This window comes from Chlamydotis macqueenii, chromosome 2 (assembly GCF_036417535.1).
Source record: "Chlamydotis macqueenii isolate bChlMac1 chromosome 2, bChlMac1.mat, whole genome shotgun sequence".
In the NCBI taxonomy this organism is placed as follows: Eukaryota; Metazoa; Chordata; class Aves; order Otidiformes; family Otididae; genus Chlamydotis; species Chlamydotis macqueenii.
Genome location: NC_141557.1, coordinates 48,525,017 through 48,541,760, shown reverse-complemented (window position 1 = coordinate 48,541,760; position 16,744 = coordinate 48,525,017). Strand labels below are relative to the sequence as shown.

Below are 16,744 nucleotides of genomic sequence, written 5' to 3'. Positions count from 1 at the left end.
TTGTCTATGTTGATACAGACACATTTGGCGTTTACAACGTGTGGCAAGCACAGCATAGGTGTGAAGCATGTACTTCCTATGCTCTGCAAGCAATTCACAGCTTGACCACACCTTATTCGGGCTGAGCACAATTGATCCCCAAACCCATACCTCCAGTTCCAGTTGTCCCAGTGTGCGCTGATGTCCATTGATCAAGCTGGTAGCACATCGCTCAGCAGAACTCTTGGGAATGTGCTGAGTGAAGGGTTCCACCAAACTCTGGCCTTTGGTCAGGCCACAGCCCATGGAAATCAGGAGAGATGCCTGGTTGCTTGGATCAGCTCCAGGTCAGGTCCCAAAGCTTTAAGGATGCTCCTTGCTCTGATTATCGCATGCTATAAACACTAAGTGCATTGTTGGCACAAAATGTGTACTCAGAAATCTTTTTTTTTTATTTAACAGTAGGATTTTATTAGGCATGAAAGCACAGGTAAAACATTTGTTGCAATTAATAACTCCAAAGTTACTTCCATATGGATACATAGCATCAAAACTATATCCCTTTACTATGAAAAATATTCCCGTTTGCTAACAGTCAGCTGATTAAAGAGGTCTCTCTTCCCTTAAAAAAAGGAGTTTAGGTTTATGTACTTTTGTGCCACATGTGTATACACCACCACACACACAAGTTACAGTGATGAAACTGTTTAATAGCTTCTCTATCCTTAGATTATTCTCTATCTCCTGTTCTAGGCACAGAGCTTTGCCTTTGCTTCTACTTTCCCTTTTCCTCTCTTTTGACTCAGTTCCATTGTTGTAGTTTAGCCTCAATAGGAACCAAGCTACACAGTCTGTCGCTCACTTCCCTCACCCTCCAGTGGGGCAGGGAGGAGAACTGGTAAAGAGAAAAAGGCAAAACTCATGGGTTGAGATAAAAAAAAAAAAACAAAACCAAAAAAACCCACTTGAGAACAATAGAGGAAAAGACGACAGAGATGGAAACTAAACAAACCCCAATAACAGAAAATACTTAAGCATGTAATTTACAGTACAACAACTCACGGCAGATTCTGATGCCCAGCTTCCTCTTTGAGTAGCAGGAGACTCCCCCCTCAGCACCCTCCTCACTGATAACACTGAGCATGATGTCACAGGGTATGGAACAGCCCTTTGGCCAATTTGGGTAAACTATCCCAGCTGTTGGCTAATTAGTAACCTATCCCAGCTGTGTCCCCCAGCCACAGGTGCCACCAGCTCCAGTTCTCCTTCCAGCTCAGGTGAAAATTAACTCTATCCTAGCCAGAACCAGGACATTATCCAACACTTATTCCATACCATCTACATTATGCCCAGATCCTACACTTTCAATAAATCATCACCATTTTTTTTCCTGTCTTTGATATGCATATATATGCATACAGATATTACTCCCTTAGTCTGTGGGCCATCCCTCTAAAATGTCTGTTGAGTTTATTTGGTCCATGATTTTGGGCTCCATCTGTCATAACAATCTCTCAGGGCAGGACAGATGATGCAGTGTTTCCTCAGCTGGTGTATCTGGTGCAACTGGTTTATGTTCATGGTCTTTTATCAGGGCACTTCAGTTGTTCAGGACTAAAATTCCAAACCATGGGAAGCAAAGAGTTCTCTAGATACCTGCCCATATTCTCCCACATGCCATGCCACACATGACTATCCCACCTCAGGGTAGATCTCTGGAGGATATTCCTAAAAAGTCGGTTTGTAACACTAAACAAGACCTGGGTTGACATTCAAGAGACATAGCAATAACATCACCCTGGCTTGAATATCCCCCAGATATTCAAAGTTCTCAAAAACTGTTGTAACTACCCTGGAGGTGAAAGAGGAGGGGGGGAAGTCATCTGCATACAGATATCAACTTATTTTTAAGGCCATTGATGTTAGCAGATCATAAACTGATATTGCATAGTATGACAAAATGCTAACTCATCATTTTCCCTGAGGTAATAAACAGCACCACTGGGAACACACAGTCCATATAAGAGTGTAGATAACACAACAACATGACCAACCACTGCAACATGGTAACCAGAAACAAATAACCAACACAAGTGTGTATAACACATTTTATTTCAAGCTACTCAAGTCAGATCTGTAGTTATCTCAACCCTTTGTTGTCCCACTTTGGGTACCAAAATAACTCAGAGTTTAGCCCAGCTCAGGATCAAGCTATACAGTCTCTCGCTCACTCCCCTCACCCTCCAGTGGGGCAGGGAGGAGAATCAGTAAAGAAAGGAGGGCAAAACTCATAGGTTGAGATAAAAAAAACATATAAGAGAACAGCAGAAGAAAAGGAAATAGATATAGAAAACAAACTCCCAATAACAGAAAATACTTAAGCATGTGATTTACAATATAATAGCTCACAGCAGATCCTGATGCTTGACTTCCTTTCTGAGTAGCAGGAGCCTTCCCTCAGCACCCTCCTTACTTATATACTGAGCATGATGTCACAGGGCGTGGAGTAGCCCTTTGGCCAATTTGGGTAAACTATCCCAGCCACAGGTGCCACCAGCTCCAGTTCTCCTCCCAGCTCAGGTTAAAATTAACTCCATCCTAGCCAGAACCAGGACATCCATGTTCAGCTTTGACATATTGTACTGCTTTTGTTTTTAAAATCTTTGCTGTTTATCCTGGTTTCAGCAAGGATGGAGTTAATTTTCCTCTCAGCAGCTGGTGTGTTTTGGATTTTGTATGTGAAGAATGTTGATAAACATCCTGATGTTACCAGTTGTTGCTAAAGAGACCAGGGACACCGTCCAACTTTCACTAATGTGCAGGTACAGGAATCTGGGAGAGAGACAGAATAATTGACCCAAACTGGCCAAAGAGAGTATTCCATGCCATAAACGCCATGCTCAGTATATAAGTGGGGTTTGCCCAAAAGGCAGGGGGTATCTCTCACTCGCTGGCATCACTCTCTCTACCTTGCTGACTCCCTTTCCCTCCTTTGTTTCATTTCCGTGATCGCTGCTCGGGACGGGCTGCATTGGTCACTGGGACATCAGGTGGTGAGAAAACGTACGTTGTTCATTCTGTGTATTTTAGTATCCTTTTATGTTGTTATTGTCATTTTCCTTTGCCATTCTAGTAAACTCTCTTCGTCTCAATGAGTTTTCCTTTCTTCCCAATTCTCTCCCCTATCCCTCTGGGGAGGGGGAGAAGGAGCGAGAAACTGTTTGGTGACTAGGGCTAAACCACAACACTGTTGTAGAATATTTAATGCTTAACAAGAGGCATGTCAGTAATTCAGTGCAGCTGTAAGTTTCCTCACATGGGTAACAACAATCTCTTGGTGGTGGCTAGCCTTGCAGAAGACATATTTACATTTCTTCTTTACAGAGCCTTTTAGATAAAGACAGAGCCATCCTGGTCACTGGTATTCAGGGTTATGTTGCTGCTCACAATGCTTTCTCCATAGCTAACTGAAGAGGTGCCCTGATAGCGACTGCAGGGGCCACAGAAACACAGGAATGGACAGTACTTTAAGCAGACATGATAAAGGTATTTCCTGAATTTTTCCGCAGCAAAGGCATAGATCAGAGGATTGAGACAACAGTGACTGAATGCAATGGTTTCAGTCAGGTGCATCGCGTAGTCCAATGATTTAATTTGGTTGCAACTTGTGAATAACTCATAGTGCCTTAAAGTCTCTAGAAAAATCAGTACATTGTAGGGGGACCAAAACAGAAAATACAGGACCACTACAATCAAGACCAGTTTTATGGCTCGTTTTTTTTTCTGATTTTTGCAGGACAGCAGGGTCTTGATGATCCCACAGTAGCAATAGCATATGATACAGACTGGGATAAAAAAGCCGATGGTGTTCAGCTTCATGTTGCAGAACACCAGCCAGATGTTCTCCAGCTCCTGGGGGAAGACAGAAATGCAGTCGTTTTCTACCAGCTGGGAGAACATAAAATGTGGCACTGAAACTAAAACTGCTATTGCCCATACTCCACAGGTTATAAGAAAGCTATGTTTTACCGTTCTGGATTTCAGAGAATATGTTGCCCGGACAATGGCCAAGTATCTGTCGATACTGATAACAGTGATAAAGAACATGCCCCCAAAGAAACCGATGTAATACAGGGATGAAACAACTATGCATGGAATAGTCCCGAGGGTCCATCCACGCACTGTGTTGGAAGCCCAGAAGGGGAGGGAGATCACAAAGAGAAGGTCTGAGATAGCCAAGTTCAGGAGATAGATGTCAGTGATGCTTTTTTTATTGCCTTCTCTCACAATGGAAAAAACCACCATTAGATTCCCTGTGAGGCCAAGAGCAAACACTGCAATGTAAAATATTGGCAGAAATATTTTCCCAAATTCTTGGATGTCAGTCTTACTGCAGGAAAATGCATGTTCATTATAAGCGTATTCAGCTGTTGTTTCTGCGAATGCTTCTGTCATGTTGAATTTTCTGGCTAGAGGCAACATAAAAAGGGAAAAGAGAATAATGTTAGAGAGAGAGATCCAGTATCTGCTATGGTAAAACACTAAGAGACCTCACCAACATGCACGCTTTGGGATTTTGTCACTATTTGGGTTAGTGAGAGTTGTATTACTGCAAAGGTGATGGTAGTTCCTAACAAAAGCCCAGATTCCACTGTTACATGTACGTCACTGAAAATTAGCTCTTTAGGGAAAAGAAAAATAAATGAGAATTTCAAGGGCTGTCAAATAAGACCCTTCTTTTCAGAAAAGCAGCAGAAGCAGCAGCAAACTGAAGTTCCACTAACTGAGCTCTGCAGGTGGTGCATCACAGCATGAGAAACGCAGGCTCCCTCGCACTTTGTTGGGCAGTGCTCAGCAGGAAACAATACCTTCCACAGAGAATCATAGAATAGTTTGGGTTGGAAGGGACCTTTAAAGGTCATCTAGTCCAACCCCCCTGCAAGGAGCAGGGACATCTCCAATTAGATCAGGTTGCTCAGAGCCTTGTCCAACTTGGCCTTGAATGTTTCCAGGGATGGGGCATCCACCACCTCTCAGCTGAAACTGAAAGGAAAGGTCAGTGGCAACTAAAGTGCAACTACCCCTTGGTCACAGTGTCACTGAGTTCTTACAGGAACCCTCATTGACTGTAAAGCAGGGACTCAGTTCAGTGACCATAAGCTCTCTCATCTAATAGATGTTTATATCCTCTGTTAGCGGGTGATGTAGTCAATACAGCCAATAAAAAGCAGTGCATTTGATGCAATGTAGGTCAGGCTAAATCTGCTTTAAGAAAAGACAGATTGCTTTGTAGACTCTGCTGACTGCGTTGATGACACTCCGTGATGAGCATTGATGATGCTCCATAATAAGCATGGGTATATTATTCAGTGGTAGATGCCAATGGTGTATAACTACTCCCACTCCTGACACTTAGAGCAAAGTGGTTGGAATCCCAGCCTACATGTCCTGTTTCACTGATATCAATAGTTTTTATAGCCTCTGTTTAAAATAAGCCTTGCAAGACTAAGCGTGAAACAAAGATGTCCTGAGGTGTGCTAGGCCTTGCCCAGGAAGTTTCATATGATGTAGTAGTAACTACAATAAACTCCCTCATGAGTGGCAACTGTGACCATATTGACATTTTCTCCTAATGCCTCATTGCCAGAGTGCCGTTTGTGGTGTGGACCGTGAAGTTCTGGCCTCTTATTTTGTAGTCATTTCTCGAAAGAGTTTTTTCTGCACTAGCTGGAAATGCAGGCTCTCAATTTTAAAATATATTCTTGTTCTGAAAGTTCAAAGCCTAGCTGTCCCCAAAACACTGAAATTAGAAGTGCCCACAGTCATTAGAAATAATCTTTGTGGTTTTACACAGAAAAAGTGGTCTAGAAGGCGGGCTGTCTCAGCGCTGGTAGTTTCGGGGTGCGGGCACAGTACAGGAAAGGCTGTTTGCAGTAGGCAGGCAGTTTCTACAAGCTATGTGGTTCTTGCGGTGCCTTTACACTTGAACTGAGAGCTGAGCCCACTTGCAGAGTCTGTCCAGACACTTGCAGCCCAGTTTAATTCTCCAGCTTCTGGGAGATGTGGTATTTCACACAAGCAGAATTAAAGGGGACGAATAGGAAATGTCTAGGTGCTAGGGCAGAAGCTGGCAGCAGTTGCAAACGAGATACTGATTTTTTGCTGGTGAGATAACTTATTAGAGTTGCCTACAAAGATAAGTGACAGCTTGCTCATCTCTTCATGTGTCTGTCCAGTCACTGCTTTATCTACCCTGTTAAGGGATGTAGAAATGAGCAGGAGATATCATACATAATCCAAATAGCCCATCATTTTCTGCCTTCCCATCCTGGTGTTTTCTTTCCCCTCTTTTGAGAGTAAATGTATGCAGCAGGTGCCTTTAAAATGAAAAGAAGTGCCAGAGTACACCAAGTCTCTCATGCCAATATGAGTCACTACACCAGCTCACCCAGCTCCTTGCCACTGAGCTGTTACTGCACTCATCTGCACAGTGCCAGAGCCTCTGTCTTACTCTGCGGGCTGATGTGCTCCACGGCCAGTTCTTCGCTGCTGCCCTGGTCCTGCAGTCACTGAGGGCTACCAAAATGATGGGGGCTGGAGCAGCTGGTGTATGAGAAGACACTGAAAATTGTATTTGATCAGCCTCAACAAGAGACATCTCAAGTGGGATCTAGTGAGAAGGTGTAAAGGTGAAGCAGACAACTTTCCTGAGAGGAATAAGAAGTAATGGCCATGGCAAATCGTTAATCACCAAATGGAAAAAAAAAATAATTCACCATGGGAGTGGTCAAATACCACGACAGGGCTTCAGGGAGGCTGTGGGATCTCCATCCCTGGAGATACTTGAAACTCAGCCAGCCCTGCTCTGAGCAGGGATTTGGAGAAGAGACATCCAGAAGTCCCGTCCTAACTTCATGACTCTGTGACAAAGCTGGACAGGGGCCATGATATCCCAGCAAAGTAGGAGGCAAAGTGCCCCAACTGCTTCTCTGCCACGTCAGCTCCTGTTTCAGACTTGTCTCTCCTGGTGTGACAGGTAGAAGTACTCTCGTGCACAGAAGAAAAAACTAACGGATGCTTGTTCATATCCCATTAGCATCTTTGCTCCTGTGCAGCCATCCAGAGAGGGCTGTTTGGTGGTGCTTACCCAGACTGTGGGTCCTGTGTGAAACCCCTGATCTGAAGAGAGAGAGTGCACATTGGTCTACGCTCCTCTCTGAGGGCCGCTAACTGTGCTGGCCTTTCCTATGCTCACTCCCTTAATTCATATCTAAAAAGGCAGTTTGTTCCTCTGGAGAGTTTCTGTATGTGTCCGTACAAGCCGCTGCACTCTGTGGGGTGCAAGGTGGATTTCACACACGTAAGGAAATGCAGCTCCCACCACAGAATAGCTCTCAGTTCTGGCAGACTTCTGCACGGGCTGCTCTCACTGGCTTTGCCTGGAGAGAGACCTGGCCATGGGAATGGCCACTTTCTTCACAAGAGAACATTTACACGGAGGTGCAGGATGAACCCCTGGCCGTATTGAAGTAAAGAGGAACATTGCTTGGGCTGGGATTTTTTTCTGAAGTACTTTTTCAGTCAGGTAATCTCCCTTAGCTCACTGAGATAATTTATTTCTGCAGCAGCAAACTATTTCCTGGGTGAGTGGTTGCAAAGCCTGTGATATCTGTGATACAGGAAGGGAGAGATCCTGCATGGCACGTCTTGGGGCAAGCGAGAACTGTGCTTACCAAAATGACATTGATATCTAAAACTGCTGGACAGTTTTGTGAGCAGTGGCTTGTTCACTTTCTAGCTCCTGGATTTTGTGTATCACCAGCCCCACACTTGTATCCTCCTGCTGCCACTCATCCTGCATACGCAATGCCACCAGTTCTTTTTTAATATTTAGCTCCTCTGAAATCACTTTGCTCAGTTTAAGCTGATGATATGCAACAGGTGGGCTCCAAATTCCAAAGGGTCCCCAAAAAGAGCCTATGCCAGATAGGCATAATGTGATGAAATTTTATCACACTTTAAAGTGAGGAAACTTAGCTCTGCCCACCCTTCATCCTTCCCGTATTCTCCATCAGTCTCACAAAGCCCACCGCAGCACACGCTATATTCTCACTGTCAGCTTCAACTCAAGTTTCTCTCTTGTGCTTACAATAAATCTTTCACCTAAGAGACAAAGTTAACTGAAACGTGTAAAGGACACTGAAGAAAGAATGCAAGGCTCCTCCACTGGATATTTTTCCTTGCTGAGTACATGAAATAGTAGATTCACTTCTGCTTTTCATGGAACTGCTCAACTGCTTTTCTCTCTCTCCAGATTTCCCCAGCAGTTTTAGACTCCACTCCCCACAAACACTTCTGCTTTTAATCATGTTTATAGCTGTCTTAAAGAAAATAGCCTGTGGGACCAAACCCCCTGTTTCTCAACTCAGCTATTCCCAACAACCAGCGCTATATGTAATACATAGGGAAGTGAAATTATGAGAGATACACAAACTCCTCTAAGCACGAGAAGTTGCATTTCAGCCTTCAAAGAGCACTGGCTTCAGGCTGGGTGACACAAGAGCCAAATCCTGTTAATGTATCTGATCTTTCCAGTTATTACCCCGGAGCTTCAGCCAAGTGCCATGTTACAAGCTTTCCTGCCAGGAAGAGGGCTCTGCGAGCACTTTGCCTCTCCGTGATGCCTCTGCTATGACCAAATGAAAGAAGTTAAAAAACAAAATCAAACACAGACCTCTGCCAGAGAGTCACACTTCAGATTTGCACAATGAAAGTATTTAAGTCTCAGAAAGAATTTCCCACCTTCGTCAACATTTCTGGGTGAGGCTGACTTATGAGCTTTTCTCATGCAAGCAAAGCATTTTTTCAGCACAAGCTGAATGGGCTGGAGCTGCATGCCAACAATTCAGATGGCTCAGGGAAGCTGTAGGCTTTGTGGAAAGACCTGTGAAATCCTATGGGCATATTATGCCTTTCTCACCGTTTGATTTGAGCTGCCACAACCCTACCCAAGTATAAACACCATTGCCTTTGTGCATTTGCAAGTATACCCATCTGCTTCTTGCTGGACAGTGATTCTTGGCAAGACGGTAGGGATGTTTTCAGGTACCTCAAAATGAAGTGTTATAGCTGCTGGTGGCACTTCTAACACACAAAACAGAGGTTGAAGGGAATTAACCAGAACTGGGTGGAAACTAACAGGAAAGATGTGACTCTTAGAATCATAGAATGGTTTGGGTTGGAAGGGACCTTTAAAGGTCATCTAGTCCAACCCCCCTGCAAGGAACAGGGACATCTCCAACCAGATCAGGTTGCTCAGAGCCTCATCCAACCTGACCTTGAATGTTTCCAGGGATGGGGCATCCACCACCTCTCTGGGCAAACCTGTTCCAGTGTTCCATCACCCTCACTGTAAAAAATCTTTTCCTAATGTCAAATCTGAGTCTACCTCCCTCTATTTTAAAACCATTACCCCTTGTCTTATCGCAACAGGCCCTGGTAAAAATAGTTTCTCCCCATCTTTCCTATAAGCCCCCTTTAGGTATTGGAAGACCGCTGTAAGGTCTACCCAGAGCCTCCTTTTCTCCAGGCTGAACAGCCCCAGCTCTCTCAGCCTGTCGTTATAGGAGAGGTGCTCCAACCCCCTGATCACCTGTGGAGGAAGCTTTCCCAAACTAGGAATATCGCTTGTGGTCTATGGGAACTACAAGTTCAAAGCTGAAAACTCTTCAGTATTTTCATAATTGGTCTGAAAACAGGTTTGGAATCAGAGCTTGCGAGGGAAGTGATGAAAGAATTAGACAATTGGACAGTGATTCAGACAGATCTGGGTAATCTGGGGCTTCTTGTATGATTCATGTTGGCTTTAATGTAGCCAAAGTGAGACACTTGGGAGTTAAACAACACAGGCCATGTCTCGAGAGCAGGGAACACAGCTACCGGGAAACCTAACCACCGATACGGGCAGATTCTGAAACTGGGCTCCCAGACAGATATCACAGCACAAAAAGCTGATGCAACCCTCCAGTGTTTAAGGAGGTGGTCAATGGGAAGGAACACAAAAGGGAAGATGTTACCATTGCAGAGCTTGATACTGAGGCTGTAGATATACTTTGCTAACATTCGTGCTAATAATCTTAGCTTGTACTAATTTAGTGGGATTAGCCATACCATAAACTGATGCATGGAAATTGAAACCAGAAACATGCAAGCTAGAAACCAGATACACAGTTTTAATGGTGAAGGGCTAATGACTGGAATAGACTTCAAGTAGGAAAAGGAGATTTTTGCATGTTTGAAGATCTCCATGTCAAGAGAAGATATAATTCTTGGAAATTAGTTTAGGCCAGACACAGTAAAGAAGCTCAATAGAGGGGTACTGGGTAAAACCCTACGGCACTTGATAGGCAGGGAGGCACAGCAAAATTGGGCCATACTTGTCTTAACAACCATGACCCTCTTTTGGTAATAAATGACTGAAAAAAAACAAACTGTCCTCTCCCCAGGTGCTTAACCAGCATTTGCCAGCCCAAATCCTGGGGTGGCATCCCCAGGAAGGAAGTGGGGTCCTGTGAAGAGCACGGAGCAGCTGCTGGGGTTCATTTAGAGGGGAGGCTGTATGATGTGACAGCATCGGTGGACAAGGGACAAGCAACAGATATCATCTACCTGGACTTGTGCAAAGCTTTTGACACTGTCCCACATGACATGCTTCTCTCTAAACTAGAGAGACATGGGTTTGATGGACGGACCACTCGGTGGATAAGAAGTTGGCTGGATGGCCACACTCAGAGAGTGGTGGTTAACGGCTCGATGTCCAAGTGGAGACTGGTCACGAGTGGCGTCCCTCAAGGGTCTGTGTTGGGCCCGGCCCTGTTCAACATCTTTGTCGGCGACACGGACAGTGGGATAGAGTGCACCCTCAGCAAGTTTGCTGACGACACCAAGCTGTGTGGTGCCGTCGACACGCTGGAAGGGAGGGATGCCATCCAGAGGGACCTTGACAGGCTGGAGAGGTGGGCCTCTGCCAACCTCATGAAGTTCAACCAGGCCAAGTGCAAGATCCTGCACCTGGGTCATGGTAATCCCAGGCACAAATACAGGCTGGGCAGGGAATGGATTGAGAGCAGCCCTGAGGAGAGGGACTTGGGAGTGCTGGTGGACGAGAAGCTCAACATGAGCAGGCAATGTGCCCTTGCGGCCCAGAAGGCCAACCGCATCCTGGGCTGCATCAAGAGAAGTGTGGCCAGCAGGTCGAGGGAGGTGATTCTCCCCCTCTACTCTGCACTGGTGAGACCCCACCTGGAGTACTGTGTCCAGTTCTGGAGCCCCCAACACAAGAAGGACATGGACCAGTTGGAGAAGGTCCAGAGGAGGGTCACAAAGATGATAAGAGGGCTGGAGCACCTCTCGTATGAGGACAGGCTGAGAGAGTTGGGGCTGTTCAGCCTGGAGAAGACGAGGCTCCGGGGAGACCTGATAGCGGTCTTCCAGTACCTCAAGGGGGCCTACAAGAAAGATGGGGAGAGGCTGTTCAGTAGGGCCTGTTGTAATAGGACAAGGAGTAATGGTTTTAAAATAAAGGGGGGTAGATTTAGACTGGAAATTAGGAAAAAAATTTTTACAATGAGGGATGTAGAACACTGGAACAGGTTGCCCAGAGAGGTCGCGGAAGCCCCATCCCTGGAAAAGTTCAAGGCCAGGCTGGATGAGGCTCTGGGCAACCTGATCTAGTTGGGGATGTCCCTGCTCCTTGCAGGGGGGTTGGACTAGATGACCTTTGAAGGTCCCTTCCAACTCTAACCATTCTATGATTCTATGATTCTATGTATGATGCCTGTGGAAAGCAAGCAGCAGTTTGGAGACAGGAATGTTGTTATCAAACAGACAGTCTATACTGCCTCTGTGAAACCCTGTATGTTTTCTCTACTTCTAAACAGTTCTTCTGTCAGTCCTCCATTGTTTCTGAGTGGATGTGGTGTAATCCCAGATGCATTTTTTCTTCCTGCTCCCATAGTCCTTCCCTGATGACTTTAAAATGAGGAAGTTCCTTTCTTTGGTGTTTCTTCTTTCTTCTGTGATTTATTCTCAGATCAGCTGGACAATTTCTGTTGCCAGCTCTGCAAGCTTATCAGTTTGGGTGATGTAATTTATAGAGTCTTCCGCCAAGACTTTGAGGATAAGTTTTTTAAAAGCAAGTAGTGATCTGAGCTGCTTCATTATTGGATTTTCCAATTCAAGGTGGGGTTCAAGGTGCACAAGCACAATGCTGAGGCTTTCTGAAAATGAGAGCATTTAAGGTGTCCTAAATAAAGGATCCAGAAATGGAAGCCAATCAAACCACTGCTGATTAAGATAAATATCAGCCTGAATATTGCAGAGGCCTGTGGTCCTTTTGCAAAGGAATTTAGGTCAAAGAGACGAAAAAATGCCCCTTCACTGAAGCAGTTCTACAGTTTTTATAGCACCATCACAAACTAAATTAGAAGCAGACACCACTAGCTGGAGATGAGCAGCATGTAAATCGACAAACTTAAACCAATAGTTCTAGGTAAAAAAAAAAATATTTGAAAAGATCAGGTTTGGATCATGAAGGGAAGGAAGAGATAGTATAAAGTCCAAAATTCCCAGGATCTCTCTCACCTTCTCCTAAGGCTTTATAGCAAAAGGAAAGTGCTTTCTCAAAGATGCTTCATGCTAACTAGGAGATAACTGTAGGACAGCGAGTAACCAGGGCATAAGTATCAGCTTAACCATTGCATCAAAATTAGAGGATGTATAATAGGCTCAAGTTTCAGGGCATGATCTGTAAAGGCTCTAGAGATGCAGGTAATCACATCAAAGCATTTTCCTCGGGTGCCATCACTGATTCAAATCATTCTTCTGAAGGGAAGCTAAGCACTGGAGGGCTTCCGAAAATCCCACAAGGCATTTCCCATCAATTCCACAGAGGTCTGAACCTCTACTGGTCAAAGTCCCTTTAGAAATCTGGCCCTGAGGAGGTCAGAGCCTTAAATATCTGTTTCAGAAATGACTTGTGCTTTTACGAAATATGACCCAACAGCGTGATTCAGACTCCTGTGTCCACCCTGGATCTTAAAACTGAGGTTCAAAAATCTCTGAAATGCTTCTGAAAGTTTCATCCATGCCTCTCAGGGTCATGATTTTGTAGTCTCGATCCTACAGCCAGATCCAAGGGTCCTCTGCAGAGCCTTTGCAACCTGAGATAGTTTCCAGGCAGTGTCCCGCCCCCAGAGACAGGCCAAGGGATGGAAAATTACATAAACGATATGAGAACTGTGTTGAAGAGCAGTATTCATTTGTGTCCTTGCAGAGGCTGGGGAGCACTTTAACTCAGCTGCTGGGGGCAGTGGCAGAGCTGGAGAGGGACCAGACACCCTCTCAAGACCTGCCCACGCAGCACTGGGTGTTTGGGGCTGTCATTTGACTGGATGGTGATTGCCAGGACTAAGATTTTCACGGAAAATTTATTTCATAGGTATTTCCTCCAGCCTGTTATTTCCCCTATTTGCTTTTTCTGCTTGTACAGTTGCTCATGATGCTCGTATATTTTTTTACATGTATAGCTAAGCGTTTTGCCTGTGTTTTCTCTTACCTGCTCTTCCTCAGTATTTCTTTCTCCCAGGCATTCCCTTCTTAAGCAGCATTCAAATTTCTTTTGTATTTTCTGTTGAAGGGACAGAGAAAATAGATTATTGTAGCTGTGTGCACTGTTTGTACTTGCTTATGATTACCATTCGCTCCATCCTCTTGACATCTTTACCGCAGTGCCTATTTACTTTCTGCCCTCTCTTATTGTTAGTAATAAACTCACATTGCCTCAATGGCTTTCTGGAAATGGGAGATCTATAATAGCACCTTCTCTGCCCTCATTTTAGAGGACAGATCATATTATGCCTTGACTGTGTCTGGATAAGATTTAAGTTCTGGAGTTGCCAGCCCCTTCCTGGGAAGATCACATTTACTGTGTGACTTGCTCTCAATTTACTATGTGTTCTCCTTTGTCAAAATTTAGCCTTTTCCTGTCCCTTTTGGACTTTTTCTGCACTGCCCAAACCCTTGTAATTCACTGCAGTTGCTGTCTTTCATCCTGTTGCTCAAGTTCACTGCCTCTGGCTGCTCTGCCTCTACGCAAGGTTTGCCCCAACAGACCAGATTTTGTGAGCTGATGTTTCTGAATCTGTGTTTATATCAGACAAGTACTTAACAGGCTGCTGCCACTGTATTACCCAAATGTCTCATCCACACCAGCAGATATCTTTCTGCAACATCTTTCTTATGGAAAGCTGTGTCACAGATAAATTAAGTAATGTGATCATACAGAAAGTTGAGTTTTCAAGTTTTTTTAATTTCTGCCATTCCCTTGCCAGTCAGACAATTTCTATCCTCTCTACCAGAATTTCTGTATTGGGCTGTTTTTCAGTGTCAGTTATGTTGGTTCACTGATGAAAACTGAAAGCAGGCAATGCTAGTGAGTTGTGACATCCCCACAGACATCTAACAAAAAACATTGAAGAAGTAGAAGGGATGTATCTTCTTGGTCTGCCCTTCTGGATTAGTGCTGCACACTAGTCACCCATCAGCATTTTGCATTAACCTTGAGGATTTCTAGTCAGGATACATATTTGTCTTACCACAAATGCCACAAGTAATTAGTCACTGAGTAAAGTTTCTCTGCTCTGGCCCATTTCGATTAAGAAAAGTGTTCCTCTTTCTACTTTCACCATTTGTAAATATTATCCACATCATCTTTACTCAAAGTAAATATCATTTGGATTCCAAGCTCTAAGCAGTGAAGAGTTTCCTTAAGTTCATGAGACACCATTTCTTGTCATCCTGCTCAGTCAAATTATAGGTAAAATATAATAATCTCTTACCGTAATTCATAGCTGCATTGAATACCAATGTTTTCTTCAAGCTGAGCCTGTTTGGGTTCAAACAGATATTTCCTCTTCTCTAGTGCTCACGCCTGTTCTATGAAATATGTGATCTTTGCCGCTGAGTTTCAGGACTGAGCTGAGAAAGTAGGAACGTGCTCTCTTCCGGTCCTGCTGGTGGATTCTGAAATTGTGAAGCAAGATGCAAACACTCAGAGGGGCAGAAGTGCTGACAGAGGACAGGACTTGCACAGGAGACAGAAATGCCTAAGGAGCTTCTTCTCAGCATGTAAAAGCTCTCACTCCCTTGGTTCCTCCTATACTACACAGCATGAGATATTTTTGACTCCTACTCAATGGTACAGTGTAGAGAAATACAAGTCTGGTATGAGTGGGGTGTAACATGAAGTTGCAGATCAGTGAAGACAGAAGAAGGTATAAAAGCATGTTAGAAAACCTATAAAAATGACCCCAAGCATATCCTAGAGGGAGGTAGAAAAAAACATCAGCACGAACGTTGCGTTTGTCCCAAGGAAGGGCTGGAGATGCTGACAGCCTGCTCTAACAGCCCACCCCAGAACCACTGCCGGGATGAAATCATGGGCCTTAGGACCCAAAGGAGCAGAGGAAGGATGCGTGCACCACCAAGAAAGGGGCTAGAAATTATGTGTGTGCAAACCGATTTTAACTGCATTACTATTGTTCCTTTTTCTGCAACCAGCAGATTAAGAGCAATAACGACTGGAGCTTTGAGACTTCCATTACACTAACAATAAATTCTTGGCTTTACCTATACATATGTTGTGCCTCCTCTTTCCCCATAAACAACATTTTGAATGCAACATCTCCCTGCTCCCCATCTCCCAGGGCTTCCAGTGGACCAGAGGAGTCAGAGGGTTTAAAGCATTAGCACGTTCATTAATCAAGGAGCCTTCTTGGCCCCTGACCCGAGCATCCCTTTCAGGGTTGTCTTACGGGTGCACCCACAACTGGATGCCACATGGCACATCTTCAGGCTCCGCTGTGGCATGCCAAGCGGTTCATCTGGGGTGAAACCAGGCAGGAGGCTTTGCAGTGGGGTGCATTATTATGGGGATCTGAGACATCGCATCTGGCTGGGGGCTGTACCAATACCAAGGTCCTCAGGCACACGCAGGAATACAGTCCTGGAAACACCTCCAGGTACTGTCCCTGCCTCAGATGCCAAAGGAGGTTAAAATGCCTTCTCCCTGAAGGCAGAGTTGTGCCGCCTCCACAAAGGCTGAGCTGGATGGGGTTTCTGGGGTGTAGAGCATCTTCTCAGTTGTCTGAGCTGTTGCTCGTTGATTGGTGTAGCGAGTTGCCAGGCAAATATTCTTGTATAGGAATAGTTTAGTTCTGTTATTTCTGCCAATTACATGTTTCTTCATGAGGTTATGTTATATCTAGCAAAGGTTACATTCCCAACAGCTGCATAGCAATATACCAAAGGTCAAACTGTGGGCCTCCAACATCAGCCAAATTATGCAAGTGATGTCAGCCACGTGGGCCAGGACAAGCACCCATGGAAATAATCACAGAACGGATACCTGGTTAGGTGTTAGCTAGGAACAGCAAAGATATACTGCTGAAAATAAAGTTTAAAGGTTAGGGAATAGTAAAGGGCTAGAGCAGCCTTTTTCTGTGACAAGTGCCAGCAGCCCCATCCTGCCCCTTCTTTAAAAATAGATATAAAGAACTCTCCACTTTTTACAGGAAAATATCAAAAGGCCGATGGCTTGTTTCTCCCCACACACTGAAAGTAGGAACTGTGACTGCCAAAATTACAAACTTTCAACTTTCAGAAAGAGAATTTCTGGTATATGGTACTAAGGCAACATTCTCATTGT

The 16,744-nt window shown here is 44.6% G+C and overlaps 1 protein-coding gene across 1 annotated transcript; it reads right to left on the bottom strand.

Annotated features, from left to right (window-relative positions):
- Positions 1-2,071: 2,071 nt before the first annotated feature.
- Positions 2,072-14,971, bottom strand: CX3CR1 (C-X3-C motif chemokine receptor 1). Its single transcript, XM_086741770.1, has 3 exons — positions 14,877-14,971; positions 13,595-13,666; positions 2,072-4,448 (listed from the first exon to the last, which is right to left on the bottom strand). The coding sequence occupies exon 3, from the start codon at positions 4,432-4,434 to the stop codon at positions 3,370-3,372; it is 1,065 nt and encodes a 354-aa protein (XP_086597896.1). The 5' UTR covers positions 4,435-4,448; positions 13,595-13,666; positions 14,877-14,971; the 3' UTR covers positions 2,072-3,369.
- Between the last annotated feature and the right edge of the window lie 1,773 nt (positions 14,972-16,744).